This window comes from Dendrobates tinctorius, unplaced genomic scaffold, assembly GCF_039654945.1.
Source record: "Dendrobates tinctorius isolate UK_male_01 unplaced genomic scaffold, ASM3965494v1 ptg000029l, whole genome shotgun sequence".
In the NCBI taxonomy this organism is placed as follows: Eukaryota; Metazoa; Chordata; class Amphibia; order Anura; family Dendrobatidae; genus Dendrobates; species Dendrobates tinctorius.
In genome coordinates this window covers 34,733,270-34,752,455 of record NW_027361697.1, presented here as the reverse complement: position 1 = coordinate 34,752,455, position 19,186 = coordinate 34,733,270, and the positions used below count along the sequence as shown (strand labels likewise).

The 19,186-nt window shown below is 42.5% G+C and overlaps 1 protein-coding gene across 3 annotated transcripts in view; it reads left to right on the top strand.

The window, feature by feature from the left end:
• LOC141085919 (flavin-containing monooxygenase 3-like) overlaps window positions 1–18,528 on the top strand; it is a 124,377-nt gene extending 105,849 nt beyond the window's left edge. For all 3 annotated transcript variants that reach the window (XM_073571553.1, XM_073571551.1, XM_073571552.1), the window contains 5 exons: window positions 3,680–3,822; window positions 7,302–7,501; window positions 11,925–12,280; window positions 15,657–15,729; window positions 16,245–18,528. In XM_073571553.1, the coding sequence (XP_073427654.1) occupies window positions 3,680–3,822; window positions 7,302–7,501; window positions 11,925–12,280; window positions 15,657–15,729; window positions 16,245–16,587 (1,115 nt within the window). In that variant the 3' untranslated portion in view covers window positions 16,588–18,528. The remainder of the gene's footprint in view (window positions 1–3,679; window positions 3,823–7,301; window positions 7,502–11,924; window positions 12,281–15,656; window positions 15,730–16,244) is intronic.
• The last annotated feature ends 658 nt before the right edge of the window (window positions 18,529–19,186 follow it).

Here is a 19,186-nt window from a genome sequence, read left to right as displayed (position 1 = left end):
CTAGCAATTTTATCATAATGGATCATTTTTACTGAAATCAACCTAATTATACAGTTGATTAAAAAATAGCAAAAACACGGCACTCAGTGTGGATGGAGGGAGGTGCACAAGTCGGGTATCCAGCCAACTAACAATGTAGTACAAAAACTTGGCACTCAAAAGAAAAATTGATTTGACAGTTCCTTTATTGTAAAAGGCATCCAGTTAAATATACTTCTTTTACTTCTTTAAACGTTTTCGGTCATGCAATTGACCTTCATCAGAAACAGAATTTTTTCACAGTTGGTTTTAACTGAGAGGAACTGTAATGGAAAATTCCATATATTATCATTAAAGAACCGCTGTCATAAGTAGGCACTATTCAGTACTGGGTATATTCATTAATAATGTGGAGAAACAGACGTCTGGGAAGCAGCAGCTACTGAGGATGAAAGGACACCATTCATGTAGGAAATCACCAGACCCACGGGTTTGACACCTTGGGTTATACAGGGACCGGTAGATCCAATGATTGGTGTGGGTGTCCAGAAATTTGCACTGTAATGTATTCAGGAAACTGAGCGTCTCTCATACCAGCAGCACATGCGTCCAGCCACAAACCAAGCGCTATTCCTCTGCACCCTCAGTGCTTCTCCTGAACAGCGCGTTCACTCTCCCTGTGACACACTTGCCTCCCTGGGCAGAACAGACCATTTGGAGAATCACAGCACCCAGTTGTGGACATTGATGCCTGTCTCAAACAATACAGGATAGTTTCCTGAATACATTACAGTGCAAATTTCTGGACACCCACACCAATCATTGCGTCCTCCCGCCCGGTTCTACGCGTCGCTCGTCGTCACAGCAAGAAGCGCCGCAGGAAGTGAGCGACGAGAAATGATCCAGCAGCTTCTCGCGCGATCAGCAATAACCAGCGGGGGAGCCGGTCGGAGGTAAGTATCACATGCAGCGATATCGCTAGTAATATCGCTGTAACGTCACAAAATCGGTGACTTTACAGCGATATTGCTAGCGATATCGCAGTGTGTAACGGGGGCTTTAGTCTAGCCTGATGAACAGACCTGCGTTGTCTCAAAAGCTTGCAACTTGTATGGTATGGTAGGTAATCTTTTCAGTTAGCCATTAAAAGGTATCAACCCCTGAGGACTCTCAATTCTAAATATTCTATCTAATTGTTATGGTCACCTTATTTCACCTTTTAGACTATTTATATACTTAATGACATAAGAAATAACTGCACTGTGCTCTTTGAAGCATGTTTTTATGACTTTTCCTTCCAATTTTAAGGAAGAATGGCCTCTGTCAGTCAGGAGGAGTAAATCATATATGTTTCTCCTTCATCCTAAAAGCATGGCTAGGTAGGTGGGGGAATCATGTGGCTTCTTTTGTCAGTCCATGTCTATATATTCCTTCCAATGTGCCCTCTTTCCAAAATAAATGCTACTTCTGTCCATTATTCTCAATAGCTTTAGAAGCACATGAGTTTATGAAAATCACAAGCTAATTGCAGATTTTCTTCATATGTTTAGCATTAGGCTGGGGTCTCACTAGCATATAAAAATTGTTCCTATTTTGATAAAAAAAGTAGGATGAGTGTCATGCGAGCACAATTCTATTTTTCTTACCTACCATCCGTATGACATCTGTATGCAATTGTTTTAAAGATAATCTTTTGCATACTGTAATTCTCTATGTAATTTAAATCTAATTTACAAACTAATAAAGCAATCGTATATTCAGATACAGAAAGATCTTAGATATGATAGCTAAAATAGATAGATATCCTGTAGATATATGTCGCAAGCCCCCTACATATAATAAACTTGCACCCTTTAATGCCTTTTATTTGGCATTAAAGGGGTTTAGCCTTATTTAACCTATTAAATAAATAATTAAAAGAAAATGACATGGGATCCCCCAATGTTTGATAACCAGCCAAAGTAAAGCAGACCACTGTGGGCTTATATTAACAGGATGGTAAGGTCCCTTCCCAGCCTAAAATTACAAGCCCGCAGCCATGAGATGCGCCTAGCTTTACCTACCTCTTTCCGATTTCCCTGTTGTGGTGGCAATTATAGTTATGGTAGTTGGGGTTGATGACTACTGTGTCAAAAATCACAGCTGCTATCAACACCTGGAGATAGTAATAGAGAGGTGTCTCCCATTACCAACCCGGTAATCAAAAAGAATAATACAGAAAAAACACTGTATTTGAAAAAAGACTCACCCATCCCCCACACTATCCCTCGTTCATCAATTTATTGAAGGAAAATATCTCATGCAGGTCCAAGGTAATCCAACGAATCCAAATTAATCCTGAAAAAGCTACCTGAAAAACAAAAAAAGCAAAAACAATTCAGTCGCTCGTTCACCAATTTATTACCCAAAATGTTCCCATGAAGCTCTGCCATCATTCACGTTCCCCGATGTCTTCGGCAATTGTGAATATCAGGAAAGTTCCTGTTATTCACAAGAGCCGGGTGGTGACTTAAGCACTCATCAAAGAAGTCAGGTTTCACTGTGCTCAGCGAGACTTGGAGACGATGATGAGCATTGATGTTACTACCGGGCGGCTGTGAATAGCAGAAACTTTCCTGGTGTTCACAGTTGCCAGAGACATCGGGGAACATGGACTACGGTGGTGCTTCGTGGAAACATTTTGGGTAATGAGGACTGTCTATTGTTTTTATTTCTGTCTTTTTACACTTTCAGGTACCTTTTCTCGATTCCTTCGGACCTGCATGTCATTTTTTTTTTTTTCAATAAATTGGAGATTAAGGGATAGTGTAGGGGAGTCTTTATTCAAATGAAGTGTTTTTTTTCTGTGTGTTTTTCTTATTGATCAATGGGTTAGTAATGGGAGAAACACCTCTCCATTACTAAACCCAGCCATTGGCAGCTGAGCTTTTTGATAAATCATAGCTGTCATTAACGCCAACTACCAATACCTTGATTGCCATCTCACCAAGGCAATAAGCATGTGATGTGCCGATTGTGGGGCAGCTGCGGGCTTGTATTTTTAGGCTGGTAAGGTCCCAATAACCAGGGACCTTTGCAGCCTAATAATATAAGCCCGCAGCTGACTGCTCTACCTTGGTTGGTTATCAAAAATAGGGGGAACCTCACACCATTTTTTTATTATTTATTTAAGAGGTTAAATAAGGCTAAACACTCTTTAGGGCCACATGAAAGGCATTTCATGTTCAACTATATTATATGTAGGGGGCTTGTGACATTAAATAGCTACAGGACATCTATACTATCTATATATCTGTCTCTCTCTTCTGATGGTTAGGTCTGTGAATTTATTGAACTTGGCTGATGAACTGTTGGGTTTCCTTTTGAGGTTTGGCATAAGAATTGGACGTCATACGCATGGTGCATGCGCCTTCAAAATTACTTTTGTCTCGCACTTATAGACTTGCACTGGTGAGTTTCGTCCAATATACGCAGTCAATCGCTGCACGTTGCAATTTTTTTTTCTTCCCTCAGTCCGAATGGAGCTGAGGAAAAAGGTACAGACTAGCACGGACTACTTTAATAACATTGGTCAGAGTGAAATGCGATGTTTTCTCATATTGTACTCCTCCATATTATACACCAGCGTGAGCGAGCCCTTATAATGAGCTTTACATATTTTTTTTTTTTTATTATTTTTGCTTTTTTTTGTTATATTTAGGTATTGAGAAGTTTAAAGGCCAATACATGCACAACAGAGATTACAAGCATCCTTCAAATTACGTCGGCAAAAATGTGCTTATTGTTGGCTTGGGCAATTCCGGGGCAGATATTGCTGTAGAACTTGGGCGGACAGCCAAACAGGTAATCAAGTAATAAATCAGTTCTGATCACCAGTAATATAACCAATTCCTTTGGATTGTTATAAATGATTTCTAAAATCAGATTTCTGTTATTATATATATTTTTTCTAACTACTGAAGATAAGTTCCCATGATGAATTTTTGATGCTGTGTATTTTCACTCAACAAAAATACAATTATCTTCCAGTTCCAGTAAAGTGGATGGGATTTATAGATATCTCATGCCCATGAGTTTTGTTTTTTTTTTAACTCAGTAGAAACTGACCTGAGATGTACAGTATTTTTCTTATTTAACTGCATGTTTTAGTGCTTTTGCACTGTGGAAACACATTAAAAACGCGTGTAATCAGCACAAGACTGTATCAATAAAGTTTTGTCAAAACCAAATAGTAGGAAGTCTTAAAAACGCAAAGCAGCTTTATTTAATCCCTCCACACTGTGGCCAATTTCCATTTTTTTTCTAGTAACACCCCACGACAGCACATTGGAGGATGTTACCCCTCTCCTAATAGGGACAGGAAATATCAAAGAGGTTAAATAACCCCTCCCACATCCCCCCCCTCAGTGTTCTTTCCTGTCCCTACTAGGGATGAAGAGATCATCCACGGTGTGCTGTGCCAGCAATAGTCACCGGGGGGGATAGAGACAAGCCGGGCAGCAGGGACCGAGGCTTACCTCTCCTCCCCGAGCGCTGCTCTCGTCTCTATCAGGACTTGGGAGCCCCCTCCAGTCCACACCTTCGGGTAAGGTCTCGGGGGGGGGATTCTTCGACTGGAGGCCCCTCAAGAGCTCTCCAGCCTCCTCTCCTCCTCAGGTGTTGCGGTAACCAAGCGGGTCACGCTGGGCGCACACGAGAGAACTTCCGGGTCTGGAGCCAGCGGAAGGAAGTGCCTGTTCTTCTAAAAGCCTTATCTTTTTTTATTTTCCCATCCACATAGCCAAATGAGGGCTTGTTTTTTGTGGGATAAGTTGTACTTTTGAAACACACCATTCATTTTCTTATGTGATGCACTAGAAATTGAGAAGAATCTCTCAAGTGCGTCGAAATTACAAAAAATGTGCAGTTCCACAATTGTTTTTTTTATTTACCGTATTCACTACGGTAAAACTGACAGAACAATATGATTCTCCATGTCTGTACACAGATACCAAACATGTATAGTTTTTTTTTAACCGCATTTTTCTTCACCACTTTTATTTAAGTGGTGATAAAAAATTTATAGATATGTAAAAAAAAAAAATTTTGATGGTGTCACCATTTTCTGAGACCAGTAACATTTTTAATTTTCAGGATATGGGGAGGTATGAGAGTTTATTTTTTTGCCCGACATAGCAAATGACATGGTATAGCAAAAAGACAAAAAAAAAACCGCAGCAAACAAAATGCATGTAAGAAATGCTGTCAATCACACAGTGAAAAAAACGCCAGTAACCCAATTTATCTAATGGGTGAAGAAAATCGACATCATAAATTTGCCGTATATTCAATGTAGCCTAACAGTTGGAACCAATAATGTGTTGCAAGCACTATAAAAAAAGTTTATTGGGGGCACATTGCTGGCACATTTCATAAAGGGGCAATCTGCCAGTAGAGTGCTGCTTTTTATATCACTTTGGAATTACGTAATAAAATGCTGGTCGCTTGGCGTCAATAGATTATTACATACATCTTTATACAGTTCTCTACTGAATAAGGTGGGAGATCAAAAAAAAATTTCAAACAGGTGACATTTGCTAAAAATTCACCTGCTATGCTAGGAGTTCAGGCTCTCTCTTCTATTTTTGGCGACTCCTGAATATTTTGGCCTATTTGTAGCCTCCCCATGAGTATAAAAAATTGTTACTAATTATTAGTGATGATCGAACGTGCTGGGATAAGGTGTTATCTGAGCAGGCTCATGTGTAGACCGAGTGTCTTCGGCGTGCTTGAAAAATATGTCTTAATCCCCGCTGCTGCATGTCTCGCAACTGTTAGGCTATGTGCACACGTTGCGGATTCCGCTGCGGGTTTTTCCGCGCAGAAACGCAGGTAAAACCGCAGGTAAAGTGACCTGCGGTTTTCCTGCGGTTTTGTCTGCGGTTTTTCCCTGCGGATTCACACCTCTACTATGTTAAAGGTGTGAAACTGCTGCGGAAACCGCACAAACAATTGACATGCTGCGGTTTGTAAACCGCAGCAAAACCGTGCGGAAAAAAACGCACCGTGAGCACAGCATTTTTGAAACCCCATAGGGTTTCATTGTACTGTACCATGTCAGCGGAACTGCTGCGTTTCTGCAGGGCCAAAACTGCTGCGGAAACGCAGCAGAATCCGCAACGTGTGCACACAGCCTTAGGTAATCCCTGCATGTGTTGTGGCTGTCGAACAGCTGCGAGACATGCAGCCGCGAGGACTCTAACACATTTTTCGAGCACGCCGAAGACGCTCAGTTAGCACATAAGCATGCTCAGATAACACCTTATCAAAGCACGTTCGCTCATCACTAATAATTATGGATAGTTTAATTTGTTCATTGACTAAATATACTGACTCGCTTTATATGACACAAAATTTCTTCTGTCTTGCAAAAAGGACAAAAACAGTCTAAGCTTATGGAAAAATTAATGGGGTATGGAAGGTGAAGAAAAGCTAATAACATTGCTCTTGACACAGTTAGACTAAGATTATCTTTTATACAGATGGTGATCTGCCTGTCGCATATCCTAAATTAAAAAGATTTTTTTCAGGACTGTAGAAAAGTAATCCTAAATATAAGTTAGAACCCATCATGTTAAGAAATTCTATTTAGCTGCAGGTATAGGTATCTGCAGTTAGTGTTAAAGTTATATTACGCTGGTTTACAGAAGCCGCTGTTGTAGGGAGACAATAAACTGATCTAATCCCAGCAGCCGCTATTTTTCAGTCATCTGGACAGTGCAGGGAGCTGTTATACTGCCCACTCCAGTGATCACTCTGTAATCCCTCCCACACACTATGATTGACAGCCTGCTCTGCAGCATTACTGCAGAGTGTGTGCAGAGCAGGCTGCCAATCAGACTACCAGGGAGCTGTAACAGCCGCTTCTCCAGTAAGGGATGATTTTAGCACTCTTTTCCTTCTAATTAACCCTATATCTGCAGGTACAAAGCACATGGAAAAAATGATGCCCATCTGACTGATGCAGCGAATCACTAGCCTCAGCATTCACATACTGTACATGCAAACACCACAATTGAGGCCAGTGATTGACTGCAGTGGTGAGATGATTGATGGACAGGATATCCTCACAAGAGAAGCAGGTGATTCAAGGAATACTGTAGGTAACCATTATTCCTTCACTTTATAAGCCTGCTTGCCTTGGAGCCAATTTCATAAAACCACTATAATGATACTTATTCCGCACAAACGTCTACCATGTATTGTAAGAGGGATTAGTAGTTACCGGTTAGACATTTGTAGTTAGACATTGGTAACCTATTACTATATTCCATTTTTTTCAGGTTGTTCTAAGCACTAGAAGTGGCTCTTGGATAATGAGTCGTGTATGGGATAATGGTTATCCTTGGGACATGGTTTATCTCACTCGCTATCAGTCTTTCCTAAACTGGATTCTGCCAAGATTAGTCTCAGACTGGCTCTATGAAAGTATGATGGAAAAAAGATTCAACCATAGCCACTATGGCTTGATGCCTGTGAACAAGTATGTAAAAGTTTGTGCAGCTGAGCATACACTTAGAGCTGGCTCACACGAGCGTATAACTGGGACAAGTGCTATCCGATGTTTTATAGCAAATCATTCAGACCAATGTTATACTATGGGGCAGTGAAGATTTGTCAGCATGAGAAAAGAGTTGCAGCATGCTGCTAGTGGCCTCTCAAATTGGATGACATGTACCCATGAAAGTCTGTGGGTATATGGAAAACATTCGACTGCACTCTGATGTCATCTGAGTGTAGTACAAATTATGCAGACACAGGCAATGGAAAAAATGGAGTTTGCTCCGAATGCATTTACATAGTCGATCAAATTCTCTCGCATGAGAGAATCATCAATCGTCTGAGTGAGCCCTTACTATGTGATGCTGATATTTTTTGGCTATATTCCAATTTTCTATACATTAGCATGGATTTGTACTGCAACCTCTTCATGAGGAGCAGTCCTATAGAACTGAATGTGTACAGTGGACTTCTGATTGTGCAATAATGGCAGATATTTTGGGAAATGATCATTGGACATGTTTGATACAGCTTAAAGAGGTTGCTCTAGCTAAACTGCAGTTGGGGGATAGGATTTTTTTTCCAAAACTGGAAAAATTCTTAAGGCTATGTTTAAATAGCGTTTGTTTTGAAATGGTTCAGCCACCAAGTTTTTCCAGCTGAAGTCACTTCAGGAAATAGCTGGTGATCATTTTCCTGAAGAAACTTTGCTGGGGGATTTGCCGTAGTTCTTGCGGCAGCTTCCCCAATATCGTCTTTTCATCAGTACTGTATAGTGATTAGTGATGGACGAACACCTAGGTGTTCGGATCTGGCAGGTTCCGCCAAACAGTTAAAAAAAGATTAGGTCTTGTACCACTTGAACGGGGGTCCAAACATCCAGTGTTTGCCACACTGTCATGTGCATGACAGCACGGCAAACACTGCCTGTGATCAGCAGTAAAATCATTACCGCTGGTTAGACAGCTGGGGATCACATGCTGTCAAATGACAGTATGAGTCCGCAGCTTCGATTGGAGTTAAAAAGTTTACCTCCGGTCACTGGTATCAGCTGATGAGACTACTACTTCCATCAGCCTATGCCTACTGCTGCTAATAACAGCGAGAGCAGGTGGCGGCTGAAGGGAGTATTGATCAGCCAGTTCCTGCACGCTAAATAAATAGTAAAAAAAAATCACGGCCTGGGTTCCCCTGTGTTTTTGATAACCAGCTAGACAAACTGACAGCAGGGGGCTGCAACCCTCAGCTGTCAGCATTAGCTGTTTATCAAGAATAGAGATGTGCCAATGCCGTTTATTTTAGTTATTTAAATAAGTAATTGAAAAAACAACCAACCTTGCTAAAGCTGACAACTGAGAGTTGCAGATGACAGCACGAGAAACACCCGGTATTCGGGTGCCAAACCTGAACAGTAATATGGACTTCCTGGTGAAGTCAGTGTTCGGGGTCCGTGCCTGAAGAGTAGGTGTTCGGTACGACCCCTGAATTTCACTATTCAGATTCGCCCCTTGCTAACAGTGAGTAGACGGCTTACGAGCAGAAGCTGCCCAAAGTATGAGCATGTCACTTCATGTCACTACAGGGTCTCCAAATCCTCAAGTGGTTTTAATAAGTGACATGAGACAGAACCTGTACACAGCAAATCGTTTTGACATTGCCGTACACTATGTTCATGTTACAGGGCACTTTTGCGGCGCTTTTGTAGGCGCATTCCTAGTGGAATCAGTAAAAAAAATGTGCACATAGCCTGAAAGGAGTTTTCCAGCACTGTAATATGAGTAGCTTATCAATCTACATTGAAGAAGGCAGGTCCGAAACGCGCGTCGGGGCGGACACGCTATCCAGACACTGGAGCACCTCCTGACCGCCACTGCCGGTAATTATTATAGTATGGACGTTGTTCCCTGTATATATAGCGGCCATTTTTTGGCGGTAATATAGGTAGTACAATAGGTGATCAGTCAGGATGTGTGGCTGCATTGATGCATCACCCTATAAATGTTTACTGTTATGAAGTGACAATGTCTACTAATTATAATGGCTATTTTTTAGCGGTGGATGCTTAATATAATAGACATCTATAATATGGGCTCTCTATATTATGTTGCAGTATGTGAGGATATAGTATACAACCTCAGTGGTGAAATCTGGGATAATGAATTTTGGTATATGGTAATTGTAATGTTATTGTCAATTATTGATTCCCTTTGAGGTTGATCTACTATTTTGAATAAATTACCATATTTAGATAGCCATATAATTGGAGACATATAGCAGCTTATATTCTCCATGTGCTGGATGTGTGCGTCTTTTTTAGGTGTGTAATCACAATATACATATGTGTATGTTTACTTCCCCTTATTCCTCTAATTAGTGATGTGTAGTATTTTATCTATGGTTCTAAAAACAAAGTCTTTTTCATATTAGTAAAAAAAGCCTTTTAATCATCTTTTTCTTTGTGGATATGTTATGTATTTGATGATAGGCGTTATTAATCCGAGTGGATACATGGGGACTATAGTTAATTATATATAATAATTGATACCATGTGTCCTAGTCATACTTGGCATATTTGTCAATCTACATTGTAGAACAGGCAGAATGTTGCACTTTTGGCTGTTCTTGTGCCTGAAACTGCAGCATGGGACTGTACCAGACATTGGTACAACCAGATATATGTCGCTGTGCCAGATAAATAATCTCATTCACCTGACCAGCAGGATTGCTTGGAGTTGAATATATAGAATAACGTGCAGGAATGAGTATATGTCACCATGGAGCAGACGGACCAACAGTAAAAGGGAGGTTTATTTACAGGGAAATATACAGATTAATGGTGTAGATAAGAATAATATGTGAAACGGGATTAGCCAACAGCCAAAAAGCATAAACAGTATTCGAACAGCAATAAGAGTTATTTTCTATGGTGCAACTTAACAGTCCACAGGGGTCTTGATTGAAGAGATCACTCTTGTCCAACGTAGGCACCGAGGCACCAGCGGTGCTTGCTGTCCTCTGTCTCCGGGGGCCCTTAATAGTCCAGCTGGGGCATGAGGGGTTAACACAGGAGACAAAGGGGTCTGAGGCTGACGATATGCCCCTTTGCTCCAAGTCCTTCTCTCTTCTTTGGCAGCGGTGTTCTCTCACCAGCATCAGGGGCTCTACATTAACACATGAATCACAGCCACCTTGTACGTGGCTCAGTCTCTCTATACAGCTCTCAGCTCCGTTACTAAATGCAGCCTGTCTGCAAGGAAGCGTCTTGCCACTTATCACAGTCTCTCTAAGGAGGTCACAGGGAAGTCTCTAATCACAGCATACAGCTTCTCCCTGGGGAACAACATCCCCTATTAGATCTCTCTGCACGGTTCCCTGCCGCTGCATGTACTGCTGTCTCCTCTACAGCTGCAGCCTTTGCTCTGGACACAGACTTCACATGGGGATCAGGACACACCTCATCTGTCTTCAGACTTTAACTGTTCGTAGTCACGGGCTACGGTCTCTGCTTCTCTGCAGGTCTCAGTCTGTCCACGGGGGTCAAGGCACAGCTCTACGGTCTCCACAGTACAAAGTTTCACGTACTCACATTCTGCTGTCCCTATGCGCGATACCCCGGACTTTCTCTGTGACCAGGAGCTCTGTCTCTTCTGCAGACTGTCAGCGACCTCCCTCTTCAGCTCCCCAGGCTGCACTGAGAGAAAGCAGTGCAGATTTCCTGCTCTCTGCTCTCCTCTCCTGGCCCCCTGTGCTCAGCCCCTCCCCTGTCCAATGGTTCTGGGCATGGAGCAGAGGAGGCAGCCCTCCCCCAGCTGCTCTTGTACTTCACCTCCTTACATTCACATCTATAAAATATGGATTGCCTAGAATCTTAAAATCGCCTTCAAGGAATCTGTCAGTGGGTTTTTGCTATGTAATCTGAGCACAGAATGATAGAATGGCTGAAAGCCTGATTCCAGGGATGTGTCACTTAGTAGACTGTGTAGTGCTGTTGTATCAATAAAGTCAGTTTATTGACAGCTGCAGATTATCCTTACAGGACTAGGTGCCTCCTAGTCCAACCACGTCCCCACCACTGATTAGCAGCTTTCTCCCATTCATTGGTGTGGGCGGGGTTATACAGAGCCCAACATTCAGAGCTCCACTAGATCTGCAACAAAGAAAACAGGGATTGTATCAAAATGACAGCAGCAGACAAGCAAGTGATACATCACTGGAATCAAGGTATCTGCCCCTACATCATGCTGCTATCAGATAAGGTAGTAAAACCCTGGTGACAGATTCCCTACTAATGTTCTCATTTTTTTTTAAGTAAATTCCCAAAACCTAGTGTTTGGCTCATCTAATTATAGATTTTTTTTGCATGCATTTTCTTTCCGTGATATGTTTTCTTTATATTCCTTTTCCAGGTCTCTAAGGAAAGAGCCTGTATTTAATGATGACCTGGCAGCCGCCATTACTTGTGGCACTGTCACTGTAAAGCCCAATATCCGAGAGTTCACGGAAACCTCAGCAGTCTTTGAAGATGGTTCAGTGATGGAGAAGGTGGATGTGGTCATATTCGCCACTGGTTACAGCTATGCATATCCATTTATGGATGATTCCATTGTCAAGAACAATAAAAACAAGGTTTCACTTTATAAAGGAGTCTTCACCCCTAAACTAGAAAAGCCAACACTGGCAGTCATTGGATTGGTACAATCATTGGGCGGGATACCACCGACTTCTGATGTGCAGGCTCGATGGGCTGTGAGAGTTATCAAAGGTATGCAAGATGGAACTTCAAATGAGAATAGTATTAATACCAAAGGGCATTTTTATCTAATATTTCAAAAGTAATGGTCACACTGTGTATGTTGTTTATTTAAATTTTCTGATCTATTCTTTGTCTCCAGAGGGGGAGACCACCTTTTCTGGACCCCACTAATAGAGTAAATGCAAAAAAGGTGGCTTCTGATTTGGTGCACTCAAATTTTGTGTTTCCGTGCGGTCGCCGCACACGTCAAATTGACACATGCGGACGCATCCGCATGCAATGCATGTCCCTGCATACCCAATGTTAAATATAGGTATGGAACACAGAGAAACACAGTACAACAAACGTGAAAAAATACTCTGCTGTAAAAAAATTCTCAACAATAAACAGCAAGTGCTAGTAAAAAGATGCTAAAACAGGGTATATAGTTGATACGTTTTTTGCAAAAAAAATGTATACTAAGCCGCTCTATCAAACAGCAGAGAATTTTTTACGTTTGTTGTACTGTTTCTCTATGTTCCAGTCTCTTGGTGGTGTGAACACTGTCTTACCGACTTGTTCACTGTATGTGCATGGCCCATGCTTTTGTATTCTATTGGTTTCTTGCTTCTGCAAGTTTTTGGGAGTTCTCCACCCCTCTCATGTGGGCCATGCACATATAAATCCGTCTCACACAGCATTTCCACATCAGACATTGCCTCTCTAAACCCTGCTCATATAGGTACTGTTCACATGATCAGGTTTTAGATACATTGGATAGGACTGCTCTGATGGGTATACCTTGGCGTTTGGTAGAGCGGCTTAGTATACATTGTTTGCAAAAAACGTATCAACTAAATACCCTGTTTTGTTATCATCTTTTTACTAGCACTTGCTATTTATTGTTGAAAATTTTTTTTACAGCAGAGTATTTTTTTACGTTTGTTGCACTGTGTTTCTCTGTGTTCCAGTCTCTTGGTGCTGTGAACACTGTCTTACCGACTTGTTCACTGTATGTGCATGGCCCATGTGTTTGTATGTTAAAGATAGGTATGCAGGGAAACACAGGACGCATACAGAGGTAGGCGGAGCTTCACGGAGGAAGAAAGGAGGAAGTAGGCAGCCCTTCTGAACACAAATCTGAAACCAGCCTTACCTGATGGGTGGGGTTTACAGCCCCAAGAAGGAGAAGGAAGTTTCTGCTCCTCAGTCAGTAACACGAACACCTTAGCACTGGACAGATGTGCAGCAGCAGCCAGGGCATTGACAGACCCCGAAGGGGAATAGAATCTGCTGCCTCGAACTAAGGACAGTAACATGGGCCCCAGGACTATGTCAGGGCCCCACCGAAGGGACTTCAAGCATTCAGATTCCGGTGTGGGGGACTGCTGCCTCTTTTGGCCACTGTGGTTGTTGTGGGTACGGCTATGGATTAAGCTAGGGAGAAAGCAGGAAGCCAGTGTTGATACTTCATTTATCTCTGTTATTAAAATTGTTCTCCCTGTTGGACTGCAGCGGTGTCTGGAATACTTTTGTACTGCCTATTTCTGTATAAGGTACCGGTATACTGACTGTGACTTAGTTGACTCGGCTGGGACTACCACCCCGGCCACCTTGTTACAGGGTTAATGATCAGTATTGTAGTAATTGGTCACTGTGTGGTGATAATGTGGTCTGGCGGTATTTGTTCCTTGTATGTGGTATTATTCGGTCGCTATGTGATGGTAATGTCATGGTCATGGTGTGCTGGTATTCCTTGCATAAGGTATTGATATGGTGTTCTATGGGAAGTGTTAATATATGATTGGTGAGGACATGGTGCAGAATTGGAGATTTTCCAAGAGTAGGAGGTGGGACTGTGGAAGGTTCAAGGGATGGAGGTGGAGTCTCAAGGTGGCCCGACAATTTTGCCAGTAATGGGCCTTGAAATTCCTAGTGGCAGCCCTGGTCATAGATGTTGCTGATCATGAGAGTTTGGCCTCTGCATTCTCTGCAATAGTTCTAGGATTTAAGATCATACAGAAAATTCTGATGACTTGTGGAAGTGTAACTGATGGATATGAGGTCTGTGTGCATCCAGACTACTATTAACCTCACCTTCTCATGTATTCAGCACATCTGCAAAGCAGAATTTATTTCCTCTCCATGTGCTTTTCTCTTTATCTTCAGCCATTTTTCTCCACCTTTCCTGAAGTTTTACATTCTCTCCCAATTTTTCACAGTAAGGAAATTTGTGTAAAACAACCTCTCTGCTCCAACTTCTGAGATAGAGCCCGTAGAGCTGGGAAACTGAACTCCTCTGTGGACTTGTCTCGGTTTTGCAGAAAAGGCAGCCAAGAGAAGAATGTTAATATTGGGAAAGTAGTTTCCTTTTGCATTTAAGGAGCAAATGGACAATTGAAAAAAAACAAACTGATTGCTATCGTGTACACATAGTAGTAATACACTTTTCATAGTTTTTGTATGTATTCTATGTGCTCATGGACTTTGTAATGAGCCTGTTCAGCACTCTGTGCATGCGCTCATACAGAATCTGATCCCATCTTCCCCTTGAAGTGAATTCTGTATAGTGTTTTCAGCGATCAATGAAGCCTCAGGACCCAGACTCCCAACGATCAGCAGGAGGTAAAATAACACGCTGTAAAATAAAAAAACAACAAAAACTAAAGTGTTCATACACTTTAGGCCGGTTTCACATTCGCGCTTTTGAGCGCAGCGACGGCCTGCGCACGGCCGCCGCTAAGCCCCGCCCCCTGCCCCGCCTCCACCAGTATCTCCGCCTCCGGGCGCATGACGTTGCATGCGTCATGCATCCCCTATCTTCATCACAGAGGGCGCAGGCCATGCGCAGTCTGCGCACAGTCTGCGTTTGGCGGCGTATGCGTCCTTTTGACGGTGCGCCGAGCAGCGTCAAACGCAACTGGTTGCATTTTGGTTGTCCTCGGCGCACCGTCAAAAGGACGCATGCGCCGCCAAACGCAGACTGTGCGCAGACTGCGCACGGCCTGCGCCCTCTGTGATGAAGATAGGGGACGCATGACGCATGCACCGTCATGCGCCCGGAGGCGGAGATACTGGTGGAGGCGGGGCAGGGGGTGGGGCTTAGCGGCGGCCGTGCGCAGGCCGTCGCTGCGCTCAAAAGCGCGAATGTGAAACCGGCCTTAATGGTGTAATCTGTCTGCGCTCATTTCTGTATTGAGGAATGAATGGGGTCATTGACGTCTTGTCTGCAGATATCTACAGGCTTTAGGGAAAAAAAATACTTCCAAGTTAAAACGATTTAATTGCTTATTGATATTATAATTATTATTAGTTCTGCTTCTTTCTGCTATTCTCTTCCGTCTCTCCTTCTCATTCTTCTTCTCTTCTTACATTTTTTTATTACTATTACTATCATTTATTTCAGGTACCTGCAAGCTGCCACCAAAAGAGACAATGATTAATGAATTAAATGAAGAGGAGGGTGAAAAAAAGAACTGGTATGCTGAAGTTAATTCTTCTTTTATTAATTTCTTCTAAAGCTAACTGTAAGGGTATGTACACACGTTGCAGATTTGGCTGCGGATCCACAGCAGATTTGGCCCTGCAGATCCGCAGCAGTTTTCCATGCGGTGTACAGTACCATGTAAACCTATGGAAAACCAAATTCGCTGTGCACATGCTGCGGAAAATTCCACGCAGATTTGCTGATTTATTTTCCGCAGCATGTCAATTCTTTGTGCGGAATCCGCAGTGTTTTTACACCTCTTCCATTATAGGAATCCGCAGGTGTAAAAACGCAGGCGAAATCCGCACAAAATCTGCAGGAAATCTGCACTAAATCTGCAGGTAAAACGCAGGTCATTTTACCTGCAGATTCAGCAAAATCTGCGCAGATAAAATCCGCAACGTGTGCACATACCCTAATACTCATTGACACTTTATTACTCATAATAGTGACCGATGCAGGATATTGCTGGGATTCTAGCTCTTTCTGTCTCTCTATACATTTCAGGTTTGGTCGCAGTGAGACACTATCCACTGACTATGTCACTTACATGGATGAATTAAGTTCTTATATCGGGTGCAAGCCAAATCTCCCTCTTCTCTGCCTTACTGATCCAAAATTGGCTTCGGAAGTTTTCTTTGGCCCCTGTAGCCCTTATCAGTTTCGTCTTCATGGACCAGGAAAATGGGATGGAGCCCGTAAAGCTATTTTAAACCAGTGGAATAGAACCATTGCTGCAACTAAAATGCGAGTTGTCCACGCTCATCAACAGTCCTCATTCATTGTTACTATGGTGAAGATTCTGCTTTTTCCCTTGCTTCTTCTTGCCTTGTTTTTGGCATGGGCTTAGCTTCATTTGCTGTATTGTGCTAACACTGCTATTTTTTGCTAATACATAATTTTTTTGTGATTTTTTTTTTTTTTTTTTTTTTTTTTTTGCCTCTCCATCATTAGTGAGCTGTATTTTTAAATCGATAAGTGCTCATCATTTCTCTTAGTCGTAGATTTTTTTCAATACTCAATTATGTTTTAGTATGGCAAATAACATTTCAATTTAATTTTATCACATATGCTGCTTTCTCTCATGATGGGGTTCTTTTTCAGTACCCTTCTCTTTTTAGCTGCATTTTTCATTGGTTGAATTGATCACCCAATATTTCAAGGTTGGCTATATATTTCAGTGATGAGCAGTTAAAGGGAATCTATCACCAGTTTTTTCTATGCAATTTGACAGCAGCATGATGTAAGGGCAGAGCCCCTGATTCCAGCCATATGTCATTTGCTGGTCTGCATGCTGTTATTTTTTATACCATCCCTGTTTTCTCTGCTGCAGATCTAACATTGCTCAAAATGCTGAGCCCTGTATAAGCCCACCCACACCACTGATTGATAGATATCTGGGTACTTATGACAAAAAGCTGTTAATCAGTGGTAGGTGCAGAACTGCACAGAGCAGCAGGACTAGGAGGCACAAGACATCTAGTGCTGTAATGATTAAAACACTGATTTTATTGAAACAGGAAAATCTAATATATAAAGCTCAATGTGTGTATGTATGTATGTGTGTGTGTGTGTGTGTGTATGTCCGGGATAGGCATCCGCACCGTTGCAGCTACAGCCACAAAATTTGGCACAGTCACACGTCTGGACCCCGAGAGCGTCCTAAGCTATGTTGTGAGGCGAAATTTTAACCCCGCGCATTCCAATTCACCAAACAATTTTGCCCCTATCTACATAATGGGGGGGAAAAGTGTGTGCGTGTCAAGCCCCGCCCCTCATTATGATGTCATAATGACCCTATCTACATAATGGGGAAACAGTGTGTGCGTATCAAGCCCCGCCCCTCATTATGATGTCATAATGGTTGCCATGGCGACGCTGATTCATCGTAGCTTGCAAGTCCCGCCGCTCATTATGATGTCATAATGGTTGACTGTGGGATGGAGGATGTGTGATGGGTATATGAGCACTGGACTATGGGATGGAGGATATGTATGATGGGTATATGGGCACGGGACTATGTGATGGCGGATATGTATGATGGGTATATGGGCACGGGACTATGGGATGGCGGATATGTATGATGGGTATATGGGCACGGGACTATGGGATGGAGGATGTGTGACGGGTATATGGGCACGGGACTATGGGATGGAGGATATGTATGATGGGTATATGGGCACGGGCCTATGGGATGGAGGATATGTATGATGGGTATATGGGCACTGGACTATGGGATGAAGGATGTGTGATGGGTATATGGGCATGGGACTATGGGATGGCGAATATGTATGATGGGTATATGGGCACGGGACTATGAGATGGAGGATGTATGATGGGTATATGGGCACGGGATTATGGAATGGAGGATAATTATAATTTGTAATAACTAACCACAGTTAGTTACTATGCCCGGGCAGCGCCGAGCTCTTCAGCTATAGTCTAATAAAAATGAAACATCCCTGAAATCAGGCTCTCCGTCCCTACATCATGCTCCTCTCAGATAACGTAGCACAAACCTGCTGACATTTAATTTCATAGCAGAGAATAATACACTAAAGGGAGACCCACAAACATGCATAGGTTTAACGGAAAACGCTTTCTAAAATGTGTATCATCTATATCAATACAGAGTGCTTATTAACGGTATAATCACAAAAGAAGAGACTCTCCACTGGATTCCTCATCCATTATTTGGGTTTGATACATATGAACTTATTTGGAAGGTGTGAATCAATTTTTTTTTTTTTTCTAAATAAAATGGATTTTAAAAAAAACGGAAAAAAGTGACTCCTTATTTCATAGGCTAGTTTTTAATGCTTTGCTATACTCTTGCTTTAGTTATGCTTGAAGAATAGCGCCATCTTCCTGCTGGTGTAAGATTTCTTATGGAAGCCCAGTGCTTCAGACACCAATACAAAGTATTCTATTAGTTAATATTTTAAAGTCCGTGCAACAACTTATGTTGTGTTAATGCACTAGGGGTGATGATACAGAACATGCCAATAGTCAACAGTGTATACGGGTTGCTGATATGTGATGCAACAATAATTGATAGTGAATACATGGGTCCCAAAATGTGACTTTATGCCAATACTGATAACCGCTTGTTAAAAAAGCAGCCGGTTCCCCGAACCGGGGAGATTCAGAGCCGCGATCTGGTACTGTGTGCGGCCGTCACTGTGCCCTCTGCACTGTGACGCGGCCGGCAGCAGACACAGCCGTCTGCGTCACAGTGTATCGGGCTGGGAGCTGTGCACGGCCGTCACCTTGACAGCTCCCGCTCCTGCCTCCCTCTCCCTCCTCTCTGTACTTCTGGGTCAGGTGTCGGGCCTGCACGATGACGTCATCGCGCAGATGCCGACATGTACCTGGACGCTGGATGAATGAAGAGAGGCGCTGCTGGGGAGCGGCTGTGAGGTAAGTATGGGAAACTTTTTTTTTAATGA